The 18,381-nt window shown below is 37.0% G+C and overlaps 1 protein-coding gene across 2 annotated transcripts in view; it reads right to left on the bottom strand.

Annotated features, from left to right (window-relative positions):
* Positions 1–419: 419 nt before the first annotated feature.
* The window catches only part of nos1 (nitric oxide synthase 1 (neuronal)), a 52,346-nt gene continuing 34,384 nt past the window's right edge, over positions 420–18,381 (bottom strand). Inside the window, exons 19-30 of one of the 2 annotated variants that reach the window (XM_014989807.2) lie at positions 15,065–15,239; positions 14,570–14,708; positions 11,486–11,564; positions 11,133–11,326; positions 8,730–8,899; positions 7,295–7,505; positions 6,791–6,878; positions 6,162–6,283; positions 5,799–5,947; positions 5,346–5,540; positions 4,969–5,087; positions 420–3,731 (exon numbers count right to left, since the gene is read on the bottom strand). In XM_014989807.2, the coding sequence (XP_014845293.2) occupies positions 3,716–3,731; positions 4,969–5,087; positions 5,346–5,540; positions 5,799–5,947; positions 6,162–6,283; positions 6,791–6,878; positions 7,295–7,505; positions 8,730–8,899; positions 11,133–11,326; positions 11,486–11,564; positions 14,570–14,708; positions 15,065–15,239 (1,657 nt within the window). In that variant the 3' untranslated portion in view covers positions 420–3,715. Of the gene's footprint in view, positions 3,732–4,964; positions 5,088–5,345; positions 5,541–5,798; positions 5,948–6,161; positions 6,284–6,790; positions 6,879–7,294; positions 7,506–8,729; positions 8,900–11,132; positions 11,327–11,485; positions 11,565–14,569; positions 14,709–15,064; positions 15,240–18,381 lie in introns of those variants that run through there. The other variant, XM_088008668.1, reaches the window with a different exon arrangement.

The following is an 18,381-nucleotide window of genomic DNA, read 5'->3' as shown; positions in this document are numbered from 1 at the left end:
TGAATGACAGCACTGGGAAATATTTTGTTTTATACAAGCAGCAGAGAGAAAAGACCACATCACGCATTTCTTTCGTCAATACTGCTCCTTTACCCTCACACCTAAAGAATCTGAGAAAAAATTAAAATTTCCTCTTAAACCTTTTTTAAAATCAAGCCAATTTTCATAATTTCCAAGACAAAATACATTCTTATAAAATATTGATGTGGTGCTCTATATCATACTTTGTATTACTTTTCTGGTGGCAAGAGTTACGTCACAGATGACTCTCGTTCCAACTAAATGAGATCAAGCAAATTATTTATCTGGAATGGGAGGAGATATTCATCTAAAATGAGCAACAACTGGAGAAATGGGAAACACCCAGCAAACAAAAGAGCTGACTCAGAACGCAGAAATAATCTGGGCAAATGGAGATATCAGTTTAAATCCTTTAATCATGCCATCTTTAATTTGAATAGAAGATACAGAAATTAATACACAGGACTCAGAAGATAAAGGAAAAGCATGTTAATACAAAGTGAGTCATAAAAGAAAATAAAAAAAAAATTGGTGCTTGCACAATATATATATTTTTATTCAAATCTGACTAAAGCAGCAAGTGACCAAAGCCAGTGTGGGATGATCTCTTTTCTCCGACCAGAAGCCTTAATTAGAACTTAAAACAATTGGACTGTCCTGCTGAGATCGTCGCTAAAATCCACGTGGGCAGCTTCCTGCTACCAAAACACCATCTGCAACCTCAAATTTGCAGGCTCGTGCTAATGTCAAGTCCATGTTTGAGATTTGTTTTTCTTTTTATTTTGCTTTTAAACGAACAATGAAAGAAACAACAGGAGGAATGAACAAACATACCTGAGATCAAGCTCGATTACATCCACTCAAATATGTGCACCGGAGATGATTTTTGGGGCACAAGTAGGCAGGCAAATACACACATGCTGACAACCAGACAGGGTTTATTTTACAGCGAGAGGGGGGTCTCACTTAAGCCACAGGAAAACATGCAGAAAGCCAAGTGAATGAATGAATGAATGTACCAAATGTTGGCAAAGAGGTAATGTAAGGCAAGAGGCAGACAAGTAAAGATGCTGCAAATGCATTTTCTGCATTTTTCTTTAAAAGCTTCATTGGTGATGAATGTGCAAGTCGACAGCTGTCGGATACGATCAGAGCAGCATCATTTGCTTTCCTTAATGTTTAGCTATGAAGCAGCTAATTCTTGAGAAAACAGCGTCGAGGGAAAACGCTCTCCAGCTTGCTGATAATTGAGTAAATATAATGCTACAGCTGGGATGCAATTAGCTAAGCAAAAAGTTTAAAAACATGAATTGGCACTCTCAAAAAGGTAGTGAATTCTTCCCAACAGCACATTTAAAGCTCATTATGTTACATTTGGAGTTTTTGTTCTGTACAAAAGCTAAAGTGTAAAAAATAAAAAGCTGTTCACATGAGGCGAGTTTTCAGGTTTGGTAATGTGGAAACAGATTTTCTTAGAGTATCTATTCTACAGTAAAACCAAAATCTTAAACTTATATTCCTCCTTATGTATTCTATTTAGTAACAATCTCAGTCACCATTACCAAAATGTTTTTATCTGTATTTCATCACTGGAATAATGGTGAAGTGCAAAATGGTCATTTCTGCATAAATATTCTAGCCTTGTGTTGCAGTATGATCAAAGTTAAACTCTGACCTTTTACAAAACTCAACCTTCTTGCTTTTGTACTCACCAGGAAATCGCAATGCCAAAACCTGAACAGCAATTCTTGCAAAATTAAGTGTGCCAAACTTGTCTAACTTGTCTCTTGATTAAAGTAAAGTTGTGCAAAGTAAACTAACCCCTCATCCTGAAAGCTGATGTGTTTTTTTTAGCTGCTTAAGCTTTGACATTGGTAAATGCTCCATACCTCTGCCTCTCTACAAATATTTGCAGCTGTTGTTGCACTTCACAACTTTCTTTCAGCTAATTTTGCAAGCAGGTAAGTTAAAGCAACACTATGAAGGAAACTAATTTCCAGGAGGCTGCAGTAAAACAGGTAACTGACCAAACTATTTGAATGATGGAAAGTATAGTTTTAGGATGGATATGTTGATCTCTGATGCAGTTTATCCTGGAAAGAACTAATAATCCATCATAAACAAGATATACCGTCTGATATTACAGCTACTTGCTTTACATTATAGATCTACTTTGGAGGTTTGCCTGATGTCACTGCTTAGCCTTACAGCCCATTGGATGAATTTTGAACGGATCTGAACAGTCTATGTTTGCATGCCCAGCATTTTTGTGAATCAAGATGTAAATATATGGGAAACTGCCGAAGACCATGCCCACAATATGTGAACATGTAATAATGCAAGTATATAAACATTTATGTAAGAAGTTGTGTGGGGATGTGTGGGCTGTTTAACACACACACACGTTCCAGCAATGCAGGAAAGGAGGCTACCATGAGGAATATAGTTGGTGTTTTCAAGCACGTCCACAAACCTCCAGAGCTGCTGCAGTGCCTACAATTTGCATGCATTGACTGAGATATCTTTATTGTAATTGTGGTCTGCAGTGTGCAAATCAGTGCTGTATAAAAAGTATCCGAGACACCGAATCAACATACACTTAATCTTAATATTACTTGGATCAATATCATAAAACAAAAAATCTTGTTTGTGACATCCTCTCCATAAAGCATTTTATTAAACCCTTCAACAAATCCCAGCATTTTTAAGCCATGATCCTACATGTTTTGAATTACTTTATTCATTTGTAATTCAACAATTTATTAAACAATTTGCCTTTACTGTAATTATAAGCGTGATACATTGTACCCTAGTTCACACAAGATTTAAAGACATTTAAATTTGTTCAAGGCTCTTAAGATTTTAAACACATTTTTGTTTGAATTGAAGACTGAGCAGCTCTTGGATTTCATTGTTTGGAGAGCACCAGCTGAGACATGAAAATGTTATGAATGTTATGACAGGATGAACATCCCACTAAAGAGCACTTGCCCTGAAGCTGATGCCTTTTGATGAACTCCCAGTGGCACATTAATAGATGCGTTCATCGACGCTGTGACCAAATCACAATTTTCACAATTTAAATTTGTCAACACACCAAACTTGCTTGTAAATTATTCTTTTTCTTTTTTGTCTGTCAACATGCCTGTACATGCTTCACTGTCTTAACTTTGTCTACTGAAGCCTTTATTGATAATAAAACCCCCCAAAATATAGCAGATTTACCAGTCCCTACACATTCCCAAATGTAAAGTCGACAAATTTAATACAGAACTTTTTTTTTAATCAATGGTGCACATTTTCTTGCAAATATATAACCTCAATAAAAGCCTTTTAACTGCAACAATAACACAGAGTATATTATATTTCTTGATTATATTAATTTCTTTGTCATGCATTCACAATGAGGCAGTTCATTACACTAAGTGCACACATTATGAATCATAATGATCAATTTGTAAATTTTTGGAAGTATCATCAACAAGCAAAAACGATATCAGAACAGAACATTTCCAACTTGCTACAGACAAAGTTGCAGAGCCCAACAGAACTGTTTAAGTGGTATATAAAAAAAAAGAAACAAAACCCTTTTTTGTTTTTTTCTTTACAGTACAAAAGTTGGCACAGTATTCTTTAACCAGCGTTGCCGTGTCGTTCAGACTGGTTGTGTTCAGCAAGCCCTCCATTCATCGACCTATGAGCAGAAAACCCTGAGAGAGGAAAGCAAAATAAGGAGAAAGACAAAACGGACACAGAGAAACAGAGACATGGAAACAAAGATGTTACAGTCATTACTCATCCAACGAGCAGGGGCTTTGATGGCCAAATGTGAAATTCAAGTGACAATCCACACAGGAACCATCGTCTGTGATGCATTATGTTGGTACTTAATGAGGCGTAGTGGCTATGTAGGGCCCTTGTTTAGCTCTCATGGCAAGGGTATATGAAGTGTATAATCTTGAACATGCAAAAACAACGACGGAAACAAAAACAGAAATGGAACAGGGCCATCCGCTTTCACTTTAATCCTGTTAGTTTAAAGGCCTCTCTCCACACGTTTCTATGGTTACCCGCTCTGTTTTCATCCGATGTCGGGGTGACAACACGCTGCTGCCAAACAACTCCAGGATGCAGATCAGAGTTGACTTATAAGAGAAGCAGTGCTAATCTCATTGTTTGAGATCCATCTCAGTGGATTTATCTTCTGAAATCCAGACAAACCTGCTGAGACGTCTGAATGTCAACAATGGAAATATTATTTAAAGAAGGAATAAAAAAGTGATCTATGTCTTTTATTTATTTGTTTTTTATTATGTGTGTACAGGACTGTTCCAGTTTCAGGTACGAAGCTATGCCAGAATTTTAAGTTTAAAATTTGCTTACGTTTTCCATCGTTCATATGGTTCAAAGTCCTTTGAACTGTGTAGTAATGCAACAATCTCTCTCCCCTACCTGTTGCAACCTTGAGTTGTCTGAATGTGTGCGTTACTGAGAGTGACTTGGGGAATGTAGCTCTGGTGTAAAGTGCTTCAAGTGGTCAGTATGACCAAAAGAGTGCTATATAAATTCAATTTACCATTTACTTAACTGTAAAAGCATTAACTAATGGAGCTCCAACCTTCAGTTGCAGCATATCTGTTAAGCACACAACTACTGATTGCTAGGTAATTTCTTTTTCTTATTTCTGTATATCAAAAGTAATTGCAGTAAATACTACATATATTATAATTCTTAAAATATTTAGTACTAAATGAAATGAACTAAATTATGAAATGATGGAACAGAAAATCTGCAAGATAGTAAGTGAGGCATCATGTCTTCAGCCATAAATCTCCAGTTTAGTTAGTCATTTATTAGAATAACCACTTTCAATATTTTTCTGGTAAAATCAGTCTTTTACTCTCACAATTGAAAATGATGAAAAACTAAAACTTCCAAGGCACTTACTCATCCGAGTCCTTTTTGTTCTCTTCAATGTAGGCAATGGACTCTGAGCGAAGTCGATTGGTGACCTCATAGGTGCGCAGAGTGACCCCAAAGATGTCCTCGTGGTATCGGTTTTCATCCTGGCATAAACAAGGTAGTGGAGGTAGGAGAGTGACATGTACATGGTGAGAAATTATGAAAAATGATACCCAGTGGATAGCAAGTGACTTCATTAAAAAGTCTGGATCTACAGAACTTTGACTTGTTATATTTTGACAGGAAATAATCTAATGGCCTTCATTTAGAAGCTCCTCTTCTTGTTACATACATACTGAGGAAATACTAAAAACAAAAGCTGTTCAATTCAACATTTCCAATCACAATAAGTAGCTTCTTACCCTAAGCTTGCTGATGTAGAATCCAGCGTCCTCTATGCTCATGTGACCTTGCTGCTTGATGATTTGCTGCACGGTCTTCAGAACATCTCCTGCCATTGTTACATCCCCACACACATAGATGTGCCCTCCTTCCTTCCTCAGGCACTGGTACACAGTTTCAGACAGATGCTCACGCAGCACATCTTGCACATATTTCTGGAGGAGTGAAGAGACAAAGTGAAAGAACAAAAAGGGGGATGATGTGAACGTTAATTGCACTTCGACATATGATAAAGATAAACTAAATGTTGAAATGCTAAAAATATAATGAACATCAAAATAAATGACCTGCAGATTTAATTTGTATTCTTTATAAATATCAGGAATTGTTTAGCCAATCCAATTAATCAAAGTAAGAGTGAACTAAACCTCTCAAGTTACTTTCAAATGCTCATTGCTGTTTGGTGGTTTTACCTTTGGTTTGCCAGGTTCTCTGGAGTACGCAGCGTAGAGCTCTTTGAACACTTCTCTGTTCTTGGCCTGCAGAGTCTCTTCCTTGTAGATGTGATCCATCTCAGACTGTCGACAACCGAACACCAGGATCATGGGGCAAGACTTAATCCCTTAGAGATGACAAAAACATGAAAAATGAAATTGCAATAGGATCAATGCAAAGTGAGTCATTGCGAATGACTTGATTTAAACAGAACACTGAAAAGCAATTATCTGAAAATCCAATGAATACATTTACAATGACACGTTCACAAGTCTTTCACAGGACATTATGGTAAGATCCTCCTCAGTTACTGGTTGAACAAACAGGTGAGAATGGCCCACCATTTTGCTCCAGGTCGTATAGTCTTTGTTGCCAGAAGCTTCTGAATGGGGCGATGCCCGTTCCCGGACCCACGAGGATACACGGTGCTTTGTTGTCTTTTGGAAGTTGGAACGACGGTGCACTACGACGACACAAAGGATCAAAAACGTTTCATCACGTCATCTTAGCGTGTTCATGTGGTAACAGAAAGCAGAGGAGTTGTAGGTTAAAAGTAATATCTTTGGCCGAAGTGTTAGGCTGTGTGTTGCTCACACACTAAAACCACATATGCTTACCTGGTGTCTGTCTGCTCAAATAAAAACACTTTGAAAAGTAAGAATACTGTGTAATCACCAGACAGGCTGGCTTTCTAAACACTTGTCAATTGGACTTCTTTGCTTTGGGTATTCTTGCAAACCTCATTTAGTCAGAAAAAATATTTTAAATTATAATGAACAAACATTACAGACAATTCAATTTATTAAAATTATTAAACACTATAATGACTGGGAAATAATTTTGTACAGGAGTGATGAAGTTACACCAGAACGGTGATGTAGGGAGTGTTTTTTAATTTACAGAAGGAAAAAATGTGGCATGAATTTTACACCAGGTTTTTGACAAGAATGTTTTTCATTTTAGTCATTACCTTCGGACAAAACACGGCACCATTTCTCCTTTCTCTATCCTGTTGAGCCACGATGAACATACTCCGTGATGGATGGGTCCTTGCCCACCTGAAACAGATGATTACCAAGTAATCACTTTACCTTTTTCTCTCCAACCTGCCTCCCACTCATTTGAAGTGCACAAACTAACAGGAGAAGAGTGGCCCTAGCTCACCTACAAGGCTAAAGCCATCTCTTATTTTCTCTTACAGAAGGAAAAAAAAATCACTGTAATACAGCAAGTGGTCATGCAATTATAGTAATATGCTAAAATAGCGCAAATACCAGTAAACAGTGGTTCATCTGTAGCCATTTCCTTCATTACCTGTTTAAGATTACAGGTGTAGGTCTGTGAGAACGACGTGCAAGGTCAGATTATACAGCTGGCATTCTGGGACCCTGACCCACTTGGAAATAAAAAAAATCCTAAACTATGCAAAAGCTTTTACCAGACACACAACTTTGAAGTACTGGTGGATTCTCACCTCTGGTACGATAAGAGACCACAGCTACTGTGAGGTGAATCTCTCCTGAATACATATCAGGAGAGGAGCTGATGGAGTAGTAGCGAGGTTGCAGCAGGGGAAGCTGAGTGAGCAGCAGAGTCGACGGCATCTGGATGGAGGGGAACTCGTCCAGCACCTCCACTAGTGTAGGGTTGTTGTACCACTTCCATTCCTCGTACTCCTGCAAACCCTGGGTTTTCCAGAAGGTAACGGTATGAAAAACAGACTGCATCAAAATAATTTTTACATCTTTATTTATCTTGATGTCTTTTGCATAAATGTAATGCGTTTGCAGTGAAAGGCTGAGAAAAAAAATGGAGGAATTTCTTCTTTTTTTAGTCACGTAAACATTTCTGCATCGGAAGCATGAAACAGCAGTAAGCAGAGCCCGTCACCATTCAGAACTCAACTGTTTTGTGTTACTGAAATTTTCGTGGTGACGAATTTGGGGCATTGCCTCCAGGCTAAGAAAGCAATAATTTGAACATTGCTTTGTTTTCAAGCCACTAATGAGCGACAGTCCATTAAGATGTCTGTGGAATCCACAATTCTGAGTCCAAATCAGTTTTTGAACAGCAAGTGAATTTGGCAAAGAACCTCGAGGGCGGAGCTTTTTCACCTTAAAAACAGATGAAGTTTGCACCAAAAATCTTTCAAACTTTCTGCCACACTTGTGAGAACAGGTTTATCATCGTATTCTGACATTCTAGGACATGATAGGCAGGTAACCTTTGGCAACACGGCGAAGACTGGTTTGAGATCTAAACTAAAAATCAAAAATGATCTGCACTGCTCACTGTACTGTACCACTTTATTTTACAAATTTAGAAGCCCTCCATCTTTCCCTCTCACTTTAGTGACAGTGATTCTACGCATGACTCACTTCTTGGCCTCCTCCAGCCTTTTTCACACATCAACAAAAATGGAGGGCGACTTGTGGGAGGCACCACAATGGGGGGAGGACTCCTGGGTTAGAGCGATCAACAGCTCTGATTTGGCTCCAGCTAACTCCTACTGCATCCATTTTCAATGGTGCAAAGTGCATCAAATCTCCTTTAAGACACTGAAAACCATCTCCCATATTTTAGCAAACATAATGAAGGGGATCTTTACTGTTGCAGCTTAGGCACATGGTGAATGAAAGGTGGTGGATTGAAGATCATTCATCCATTGTCTATTCCCACTTATCCTCGCAGGGTCGAGGGAGAGGGGCTCATGCCAAATGGAAGATCACATTAAATGAAAATGTCAAAGCCACATTTTTGCAAGTATTAAACTAAAAAATTGAAAAAAAAAAGGGTTTTAAATGAACCCTTTACCATTTGTGGCCACAAATCAGTGAAAATGCTTAAAGTAACATCTCAATAATTGTCAATTGCAAGAGGAAAGACAATACAATGCCATGTAAATGTACCTTACTAAGGACTTCTAATTTCCTTTTCTGCTTGTCGTTGGTTGCCAGAGCTGCAAACTGCTGCAGCAGCACAGGGGTCGGTGGAGTGGTGATGTCCAGAAAGTACTGAAAAGCTTGGTTGATGGTGCAGGGAGGAATACGGGTCTCATTGGTCCAATTACTTATAACACCTGCGGATAAAACACAAAATCTGTAAAAGATGGTCAATTCAGATTAGTTATGTCAATGCATGAATGTAAAGATTGGTTGTAGTTATTCTCCTAAAAAAAAAGCAATTTTAGCTTGTTTTTGAGCTACAGCGACTTGCAAAAGTATTCACATTTTTGCACTTTTCCACATTTTGTGGCATTGTAACCACAAAATGTACATTTTGTTAGGATTTTATGTGGCACACCAGAATGTAATTAACCTTACTTCAGTCTTGTATAACTAGGATTTGAATTGATGTTAAGTATTTTAATTTCAATTTTTTTGGACAAGATATTTATGTATGTAAATAGATTTTATGTGGCATCAAATCAAATGAATTCTACCACGTTTTGCATTTACGGCCAAAATGTTCACTTTTGACCCCATGGTTCCAGAACACCCTTCTTTCTGCATCCCATCCACTGCTAATGGGACTGAAACAAAACTCAATGGCTTCTTTTTGCAGTGACTTTCTTCGTGTCCCTATTGTGCTCCACCTAGCCTTTTTTTTCTTAGGGAACCTTGTGAAGTAACAACAACAGAACAAATCTAATAAGAAACCTTTATACTACAGCTTTACTAATAGGTGAGCAAATTACATAAAAAGATGGATTATTTTTACCAAATGATTGACTTCTTCTCAGTTACTAGTATCAGAATACAAAAGCACTCCACACCAACACCCATGTAGGATCATGGATAATTTCCCTTCCATTTTAGAACTGTGTGCTATTTTAGGTCGATCACAAAGAATCCAATAAAAAAAAAAACATGCTAAAATTTTTGGTTTTAACAAGGCAGTTTGTAAAAACATCAAAGGGTTTTAATACTTTTGCAAAGTACTGCATTATTTCTGTCCTGTCTTCAAGTCTCCAAACCACCACAACAATCTAATTCCCTGCATTCAAAAGGGAACATAAAAGTTTGTGTAGCATTCTATTATTGTGTTAAAACTTCAGCCATTATATTACATGAGACCAAACACCGCGGAAGATCAAATTTAATCTATGTACACAACTCAAATGTTAACAGTTGCATTAAGTCAGCGAGGCTTCAAAATTACGGTATTGTTTTTATTTTCTAATCAAGGAGCAGGTTATAGCATGCTATAAGATAATATCTCGATGTTATTTTGAAATCTGCTGTATAACTACTTCTCATAAAATGGGCCATTAAAATGAATCATGGTGGAAAATATTTATACGCCGAGTTTATTTGCACATGCTGAGCCAGTCGATGTTCAAAATCAATTATTCTGTCATGTTTCTCTACATTTGCACAGCTCAAATTGCCCCTCAGGCTGCAAGAAGTTAAAAGTTGCAGCTTATGGTTTGAATCCATGCACACAGCTGGTTGATAGAAAGTGAGTAGTTGAGGTTAGAAGGCCATGCCAGTGTTGTATTTTAAAGTTAACTGAGTTATGCAACTAATCAGTTGACACAAATGCACAAAATTTAAAATGAACAATCCGTTTTAAGGTTATAAAGTTTTTATAAATAACTGCATTTTTTAGTCATATTTTTTAGTGCTAGAAGGTCTAATAAATCTCCATAGTGTCTAAAAAGTGGAAACTTTTGATAACAAAACTTGGTGTGAATAAAGAAGCTCAAATAAATATAAACTACATCAATAGAGTCTAACACAGGTTGGTGGATATTTGTATTCATTTCCTCATTTCTGTCAACTGGAATTTCTGTCGTGATGGTATGAGTTTTTATTTTATATTCATTCTGTAAACATTGAAACATATATAAAACTATACTAAGCTATTTGTTTTGTAAATACTAAACTGCTGTGTAGGAATAAATGAGTAACAAAATCCCTTTTGCTGTGATCGTATGGTTGCTGTTTCACACTGGTAAAAATCATTTTACCAGAGAGGATACCAAACCCTCAGAAACGGCTTAATTTGTCAGGCAGTGTTTTAAATCAAGCGCACACACTTAAACCTCCCCCCTTCACCCCCCCACAAAAAAATCATGTTGCTTTACAGTCAGTGTATCTGTCGCTTAGTTGCATCACCCCAGTGTTACCACAGGTGCCAAAACTGAAAGATTTCTGAGTATAGATTCCTTCTGCAAGTGTAAGTCTATTGAGGCAAGAAGAACTGTATCTTATTAACATTTCCATTTTCACCTCGTTCCCAGATTTTGAACTGATTACACGCCCCCTGTATTCACACAGTGGCGTGACGTTGTTAATATCATCACCCACCTAGTGCCGTGTTCCTCTCCTCCAGGAACTCCACTTTGACGATTTGATTGACAGGCGGAGCATCCTCCAGTTTATCTATGAGTGCCGTTACCAGGTCCTCGTGGTTGCCAGGGAAGATGCCCAGATGGTCGCCAGGCTTGTAGCGCAGGCTGTCGTGGTTGTTTGTGTCGAGCCTCACTAATATGGTTGAGCGACTGAAAGGAAAAAAGAAAAAAAGACTAGAGGTTTACAGGAAAGGAAGAAAAAAATATTGCACCCTTTTCCATCTGTTTCATTCACTTTCCAGAATGAATAAGTTGTGCACATAGAATACACTGAATGGATTTCATATTAGAGCTAAAGCAATAACTTACTTGGATTTTGAACTTTGTAGGTTTTGAGCTTCAATCATCATTGCTCCTTGTACTTTCTTCTTGTGGACACTGTATAATGCTATAAGGTAGAAATGACATGTTATTACAGGTATTACAAACTACTCTGGATTCTACTGTGTAGGGCTGATACACTTTGAGAGTATCCTCAGTCTTTTTGTCTGGATAAACAGGAAAGTATGAAAACAGAAAACGAGATAAGTTTCTAAAAATTATTCATATGTTAATTATCTTAAAGACAATGCCAGAATTTCTTTAGTTTACAAGATTTTTATATTTTGCAAACACGCCATCTTTGTTTGATTAAGCTTTATGTGATTGATCCACTTAGTTTTGAGTTACTGACTCAAATCATATACAGTGGTCTCTCCATAAGTTTGAACATCATCATTTGAAAAGGTATTTCATACATGTATTAGGCAGATATTCAAATTGTTTCTGGCACATTTTCACCGACTCCTAAGGTGCGTGGAAGAGGTCCATAAAGGAGGAAACTCCAGTCCAGTGACACTTTAAGTTCTAGGAAGCACTTTTATTAAAAGAGCAGCTTTCATCAGAGTCACAGACTGAAACTTGTCTGTCTTCTAATAAAGCTGCTTCATAGGACATCGGGGTTTGCTGGAGTTTTGACCTCTACACAAAGATATTGAATGTTTTATTTTTATTTTTTCAGTGACTATGACTTATAGCTCATGGAAATCCAAAATAAAATAGTTCAGAAAATAAAAATATTACATAAGGTCACTTAAGAAAAAGTGTTTTAAGACACATTATATAAATGTTTTATGGCTTACTTGATAATATAGTCCAGCACATGAGGAGCGTAAGCCACTAATGCGAAAGAGTTAAGAGTCTATGAAAGCATATTCATGGGAAGTTGAGTGGGGGGAAAAAGTGTGGTAGAAAAAGGTTCACAAATAACATGAATTAATAGAACCTTAAAATAATGAAGCAAAACTTATGGAAAAGTGGTGAGTACTGAGATGGGAGTCAGTGCATCAAACAGAGATGCCAATTTAATCCAGAAGGATTTGACTCCTGTCCACCACTAACATACCCACATTACTTTAATAACCTAACTCCTGAAATACTTTTTTTTTTGTTTTACTTGATTTGTCATTCTTAAATTAGGTAAGATTTCATTCACAATATTTCAACTATTTTTACAACCAACACAGCCAGACCACTACAGTTTAAGTTCCTGGAATGTAACACATCTTTTCTAAGTATTAAATATTTTTTGAGGGTGGGGAGGAAAGAGCCAATCTGAGTTGGTGGAAATAAAAAAAATAAAAACAATTAGCTCTAGTAAAGAGAGGAGAAGTGATTTTAAAATATGCTATTAACTATGTTTATTGTATATATTTGTAAACAACTTCTAGATGGATGAGCTTACCCACAGACGAACAATGCAGTAGAACTAATTAGTGTGTGGGTGCATTGCAAACACCATTATACTAATTGTAACCTTTTCACAGGATAATATTAACAATAACAAACAAAGATATTTTATTCAATTTTCTAATAATCACCATGTTTTTTAATCCATGGTTATTTCTCATAGCAAACTATCACATTTAATGCCTCTTATTTTCTATGTAAATTGTATGATGTGCCTCTTGGCATTTGCTTTACCCCCCATACACAGATATGTAAATAGTATAACATGACTCTCAGAAAATTAAATCGCGCTATTTTTACTGGTAAGAATAATGTCATTTTGCAGTAGTTCTTCAGATTTCTTCAGACTTTAATTGTCCTCTGTTGTAATTGTGCTAGTAGTAATTTTCTAGTTTCAATCTTTTTGTTTCCCAATTCTCACAGGTTTTGTATTTCTGTGCCATTATTTTTGCGCAACTGCAGGAAAGTCGTTTGTTGCTTCCCCACCAATACTCCAAGACAAACAGTTGTGTAGGTGGTTAGTTGATAGAAAATGTGGTTTCGCACTTCAAAATTACATTTATGTTATTGCTTTTATAGCTTGGCAACTATTAACCAAAATGTGGTCATGTAACAGATCAATGTTTACCTGTGATAAACAATTACCATAAGAGACACAAAAACGAAAATTGTACATCAGTTTTAACCTCACGGGGCGTATGTAAGCCAACATAAGTGCAGTATCCTGAACTGTTGCATCTTTTCAGAGCAAAGACATTTTCAATTCAAGTCATTAAAGGAAATTAAAGAAAAATGATACATTATATTAGGTATACTATTGATAAATATGGCTTAAAACTGCAAAAACAATAAATTTATTCGGACAGTGACAATATTGAAGAACATCGGCAGTAATAAACCAGAAAACATCAGCATGTTTTATGCTTCCCTTTGCTGACAAACAAGAAAATATCTTATTATTAAAAAGAATAAGATATTTGTTTGTAATTAATTTATTATGAGCTTCTTTTATTGATTTGATTTACTGAAATAATCTTTCAATTACATATTAATTCATTTAGATGCACCTGTAAACGCACTCTGATTTAACAATCAGAACTTTGCTGCTTTTCTGGGTCCTCTTACTTGATATTAAACATGCCTCTGTTTGTGCATCTCTGTTCAATATTTCTCTACAACTGAATGAGAGCTGATTGTAGCCTCACCACTCTTAGTCCAAGTAGAATATATGTGTGGGTGGCAACTTGACAGAAAACAGTTATAAGCTTCTAAATTACAGTTATCCATACTGTTTTTCCTTTACAGCTTGGGGACTAATTCACTGGTAAACATTCATTTACTTAAATAAACAGCCTTTCTGATACATTAGAGTCCAGTTACACCCTCGTCTGTAATGAAAACATCATTTATAAAGCTGAGCTTCTCACATTTACAGACCAAATGTGTTATTTTTGACTCAAGCCTTTAAAAAGGTAAAATCGCTTGAAATTGCATTAAAATCTCTTTCCACAGTCAAGCCTCAGATCACATCTCCAGGTGATGTAATAGCTGAGTCACTCATAAATCACTGTTATTTTGTGTAAAGCTACTTATCACCACTTATTGTCTGCTTAAAATCAAGTCACCCCTTAGTAGTTCATCGCTACGCTCCCACACGATTACTACCTTCTGTCAGCGCAGGGGCCTCAGCTGTGTACGTTAGGCGGAACTTGCTCTTCTTCCAGCTGCGGTCGTTGCTGATCAAGGAGTCATTAGCCTTCTCGATGTTCACATCATCACCAACACAGAACACATCACAGGCAGCCTGGAAAGCATCAGGAAAAAATGTCGCTGTTAGAAAAAAAAAAGACAACTCTTCAAATCTACTGCATAATAAAACTACTCGAAAATTACTTTAGCACTTTAGAAATCAGACAGCAATAACTGCTTTTACTGTCTCAAGGTTTTGTCAAATAACATAAAAGTGCCACTTTATGAGCTAAAGTTGTTTAAAAGCGTTAGATGGCTTTTTGGTGTTGTTTGTGATGCTCAATGGTTGCAGGCTTTTAAAATTTGCCTTGGAAGGTGACCAACATTTAAAAAAAATAAAATAAAACATGTCACGACACACTTTATCCAACCACAACACAACCCTTTGAGGTCTTCACCTAAGGAACGAACCTTAAAAACTTTCTTGGCCCATGTTCTGAATGATTCCTCCTGGCCACACAGCTCATCTCCTTCTCCCATGCGTAGGATGCGCTCACCCCCCAGCTCTTCAAAAAGCGTGTCCACAGCGTGGGCAAAGGCGCAGAAGTGTGGGTAGGCCCGGGAGCCAAGGCCAAACACCGAGAACCTATACAAAAACCAATGCATCAAAAATACAAAAGAGAAAGAGAGAACTTAAAAGCAAAACACAAACATGGATGACCGCCAACTGTCACTACAGAACCTTTAGTGTTGTTGGTAAGGATGCTGATCCAGCATGTTTTAGCTTACAAGGCTGGCATGTAACTCTTAGAAATCTTAATAACAATCAAACTAATTTTATACGCTATTATGCACTGCTGAGCTCAACTGTAATATCGGACAAATATAACTTGAGACAAAACAAAAGTTGTTTTTTTTTTTTTTTCACGATTCCATCACTTACAGCAAGTCGTCCAGGTCCTGAAACAGTAAAAAAGCCACAGACTTTCACATTACCACCACCATTTCAATACTACTTTCCTTTACTAAATTGCTGTGTTAGTTTTATACTCCCAGTATGGTCAACTTTTGTCGCATCAGTTCAGAAAATAATTTTCCAAAAGTCTTTGGGAACATTGAGATGAGTTCGTTTGAGGGTTATGTGAACTTTCTGATCAGCATCAGCTTTGGGCTTAGGCCACTCATGGATGCCATTGTTAGCCCATTTCTTGGTTGTCCTTTAATCAACAAAGCTGATTGGTTGATTAAATCAACCAATCAGCTTTGTTGATTTAATCTTCCAGAGTTAATAACTCAGAGTTAATAACGAGTTATTAACTCTTCCTCACCTTGGAAGAGTTATTAACTCTTCCAAGGTGAGTTATTAACTCACATGATTTTGGTATTATTTCACTATTGTTCCATGTTTTCTTGATTTGTGAATCAGTTTTGTTCACTGGAGTCCAAAAACCATAGAAATGGCAATGTGAGCCTTTCAAGAGAAAAGAGTGCCAACAAGAACAATGTCTCATTCTTGAATTTATTTACATCTGGGTTGCTTTTTGATAATTATAAAAAATATTTTGTCTGATGATCTGAAACAAACTGTAAGATGGCAAATGCTTTCTTATAATGTATACTTTTGCTATGCAAAACTGGGATTTTTACCAACATACAGTAGTTAAACCCTTTCTGTAAACTGTGAGCTTTGTTCTGAGATCAACAATCTTCCCTCAAAATATAATGACTTGAGCATTAAACTTCTAATGCTTATGTCAAAGCAAGAAAATCTATTAACAAAATACATCTGACCTTAAAGTGACACTCAAGTTTTGCAGAATATTCATCTACCATAGCTTGGGTTTTTATGGTGTCATTAGGTTTTTATATTAAATAAAGCTTTGTCCTAGGGTGCAAAATATGCTTAAAACCCTTACATCAGGCAACACAGTCTAGAACAGATGACTGAACAATTATCTTAATTTTGAGAAGTTTTTCTTGTAATGTGACACTTAATGGTGACAAACCCACAGCAGATCTCATATAGCATGTAGAAACATTGCTGGTGTTGCCTCTGAACCTAAAGGCAGCGTGTTAGTATGACTAAAGAGCAACATTTCAAGGTATATTCTTCTTAGCATAAATTAGAAGGATACGTGATTTAAGACAATGCTGCAAGGATTGTTTGAGGTTAAACGTGTAGAGGTGGAGGCAATTTCAGTTCCAGACTACAGTGTGAGCTTGATGACAAAGGGCGCACAGCTGGCAAACTTATGAACCTGCAGGCAGGCATCAGTGGAGTGGAAAAGTATTAATGAATGAAAGCAGTGACATGTAACATCCAAGTTGCATCATGTTACCTTTCAGTTCAACTGGAAACTTGTAATTTCCATCTTCAGACAAGGAAAAACTCAAGTTAATGAACTAGAAATCAGATTTCTGTTCTGAATCCTGTTTAACAAAACGTCACATGCCCCAATCTAAAAAAAGAGCAGATGACAAAGTAATCGGCGTCTATCAGTCTGGGAAGTGTTACAGAATCATTTCTGAGGCTTTGAGACTCAACGAACCTCAGAGAGTGTGGCTAAACACAAAGAGAAAACATGGGACGTGGTGGACCTTTGGAAAAGTGGCTGGCCAACTGAAATTATCCCCAAGCTGCACTGATAACTGATCCAGCAGGTCACAATAAGAAAAAGACTGGGCAAAAACTGGAATCCATGTGGTAAGGCCAATTTGAAAACCAATGCTGATCAAAGAGAAAACATTTACTCAAAAAACCCAGCATTTTTTAAAGCTTTTTGAGACAATATTATATGGACTGACAAGACAAAAATGGAACTTATTGGAAAGAGTCTACCCCGTTTCACCCTGATCGAAATAGACTGCATTTTAGAAAAAGAACATAATACTTAGGCAACCATGTAGTGATGGCATAAATCAAATATTAAGATGTACTCTGGTTATCTTTGTTTGATGGTTTGAAACAAAAATGACCAAAAATCCAGACAAAAGCCAGACCCAGATGGAGACACGTTTCTTTTCTCAAATAAAAATCCACCGACCCCAGAAATTATGCAATTCCAACTCCTACTTCACACTTATAGTCAAATATAGCATTAGGCTACACTGGAAGTCGAATACACACATGCCAGGATGTCTAAAACTCCCAACAGATGAAATTCAACAAAGCTGGATTTTGAAGTACAGATTTAGCCCATAGGAATCCTGAGGCGAGGATTTCATCACGCCATTGTTGGGCATGCCTAAGCCTCTACGTCTTCTTGACGCTGTGATCCCTTCTGTTTTCATGTGTGAATATTTGGACACTTACTAGGCCTTTGGAGGCATAGCCCTCATTATCTTGAGTCCTACGGCATCCAAAACGAGTAACTGCTTCCACTTAATGTCAAATTATTGCGGGTTTGATGCTTCACTACTTAAACTTTACCTGCTTTTTAAAGGGGGAGAGGCACAACAGAGGACAGCTGTTTATTTCAAACAGAATTAAAGTTAAGGACCGTGATAATAAAGCAGCCATTTCTCCCCCCTCCCTTCGTGTGCAGTCGTCAGCGGCCGTTGAGTGAGTTCGCTATTATGATGACATCATAATTTATCATTAACGTTTTATTCTCCCAGCTCAAAAACATAAACTGACCCGTTATTGTTTTTAACACTGCGTGATTTTTCTTTTAAAAGCCAAGAGAATCATAGTTTTTATCAACATAAGTGTTTTCTTTAGTCTGACAATGGATGGATGGTCACCAAACACCATCATGTTGTGCTTCTTTATTTACCAGATCAGAGCA

This window comes from Poecilia mexicana, unplaced genomic scaffold (assembly GCF_051168715.1).
Source record: "Poecilia mexicana isolate PSO_F unplaced genomic scaffold, ASM5116871v1 scaffold_9, whole genome shotgun sequence".
Classification (NCBI taxonomy): Eukaryota; Metazoa; Chordata; class Actinopteri; order Cyprinodontiformes; family Poeciliidae; genus Poecilia; species Poecilia mexicana.
The sequence above is the reverse complement of the archived record's forward strand: the minus strand, read 5'-3'. Positions and strand labels throughout refer to the sequence as shown.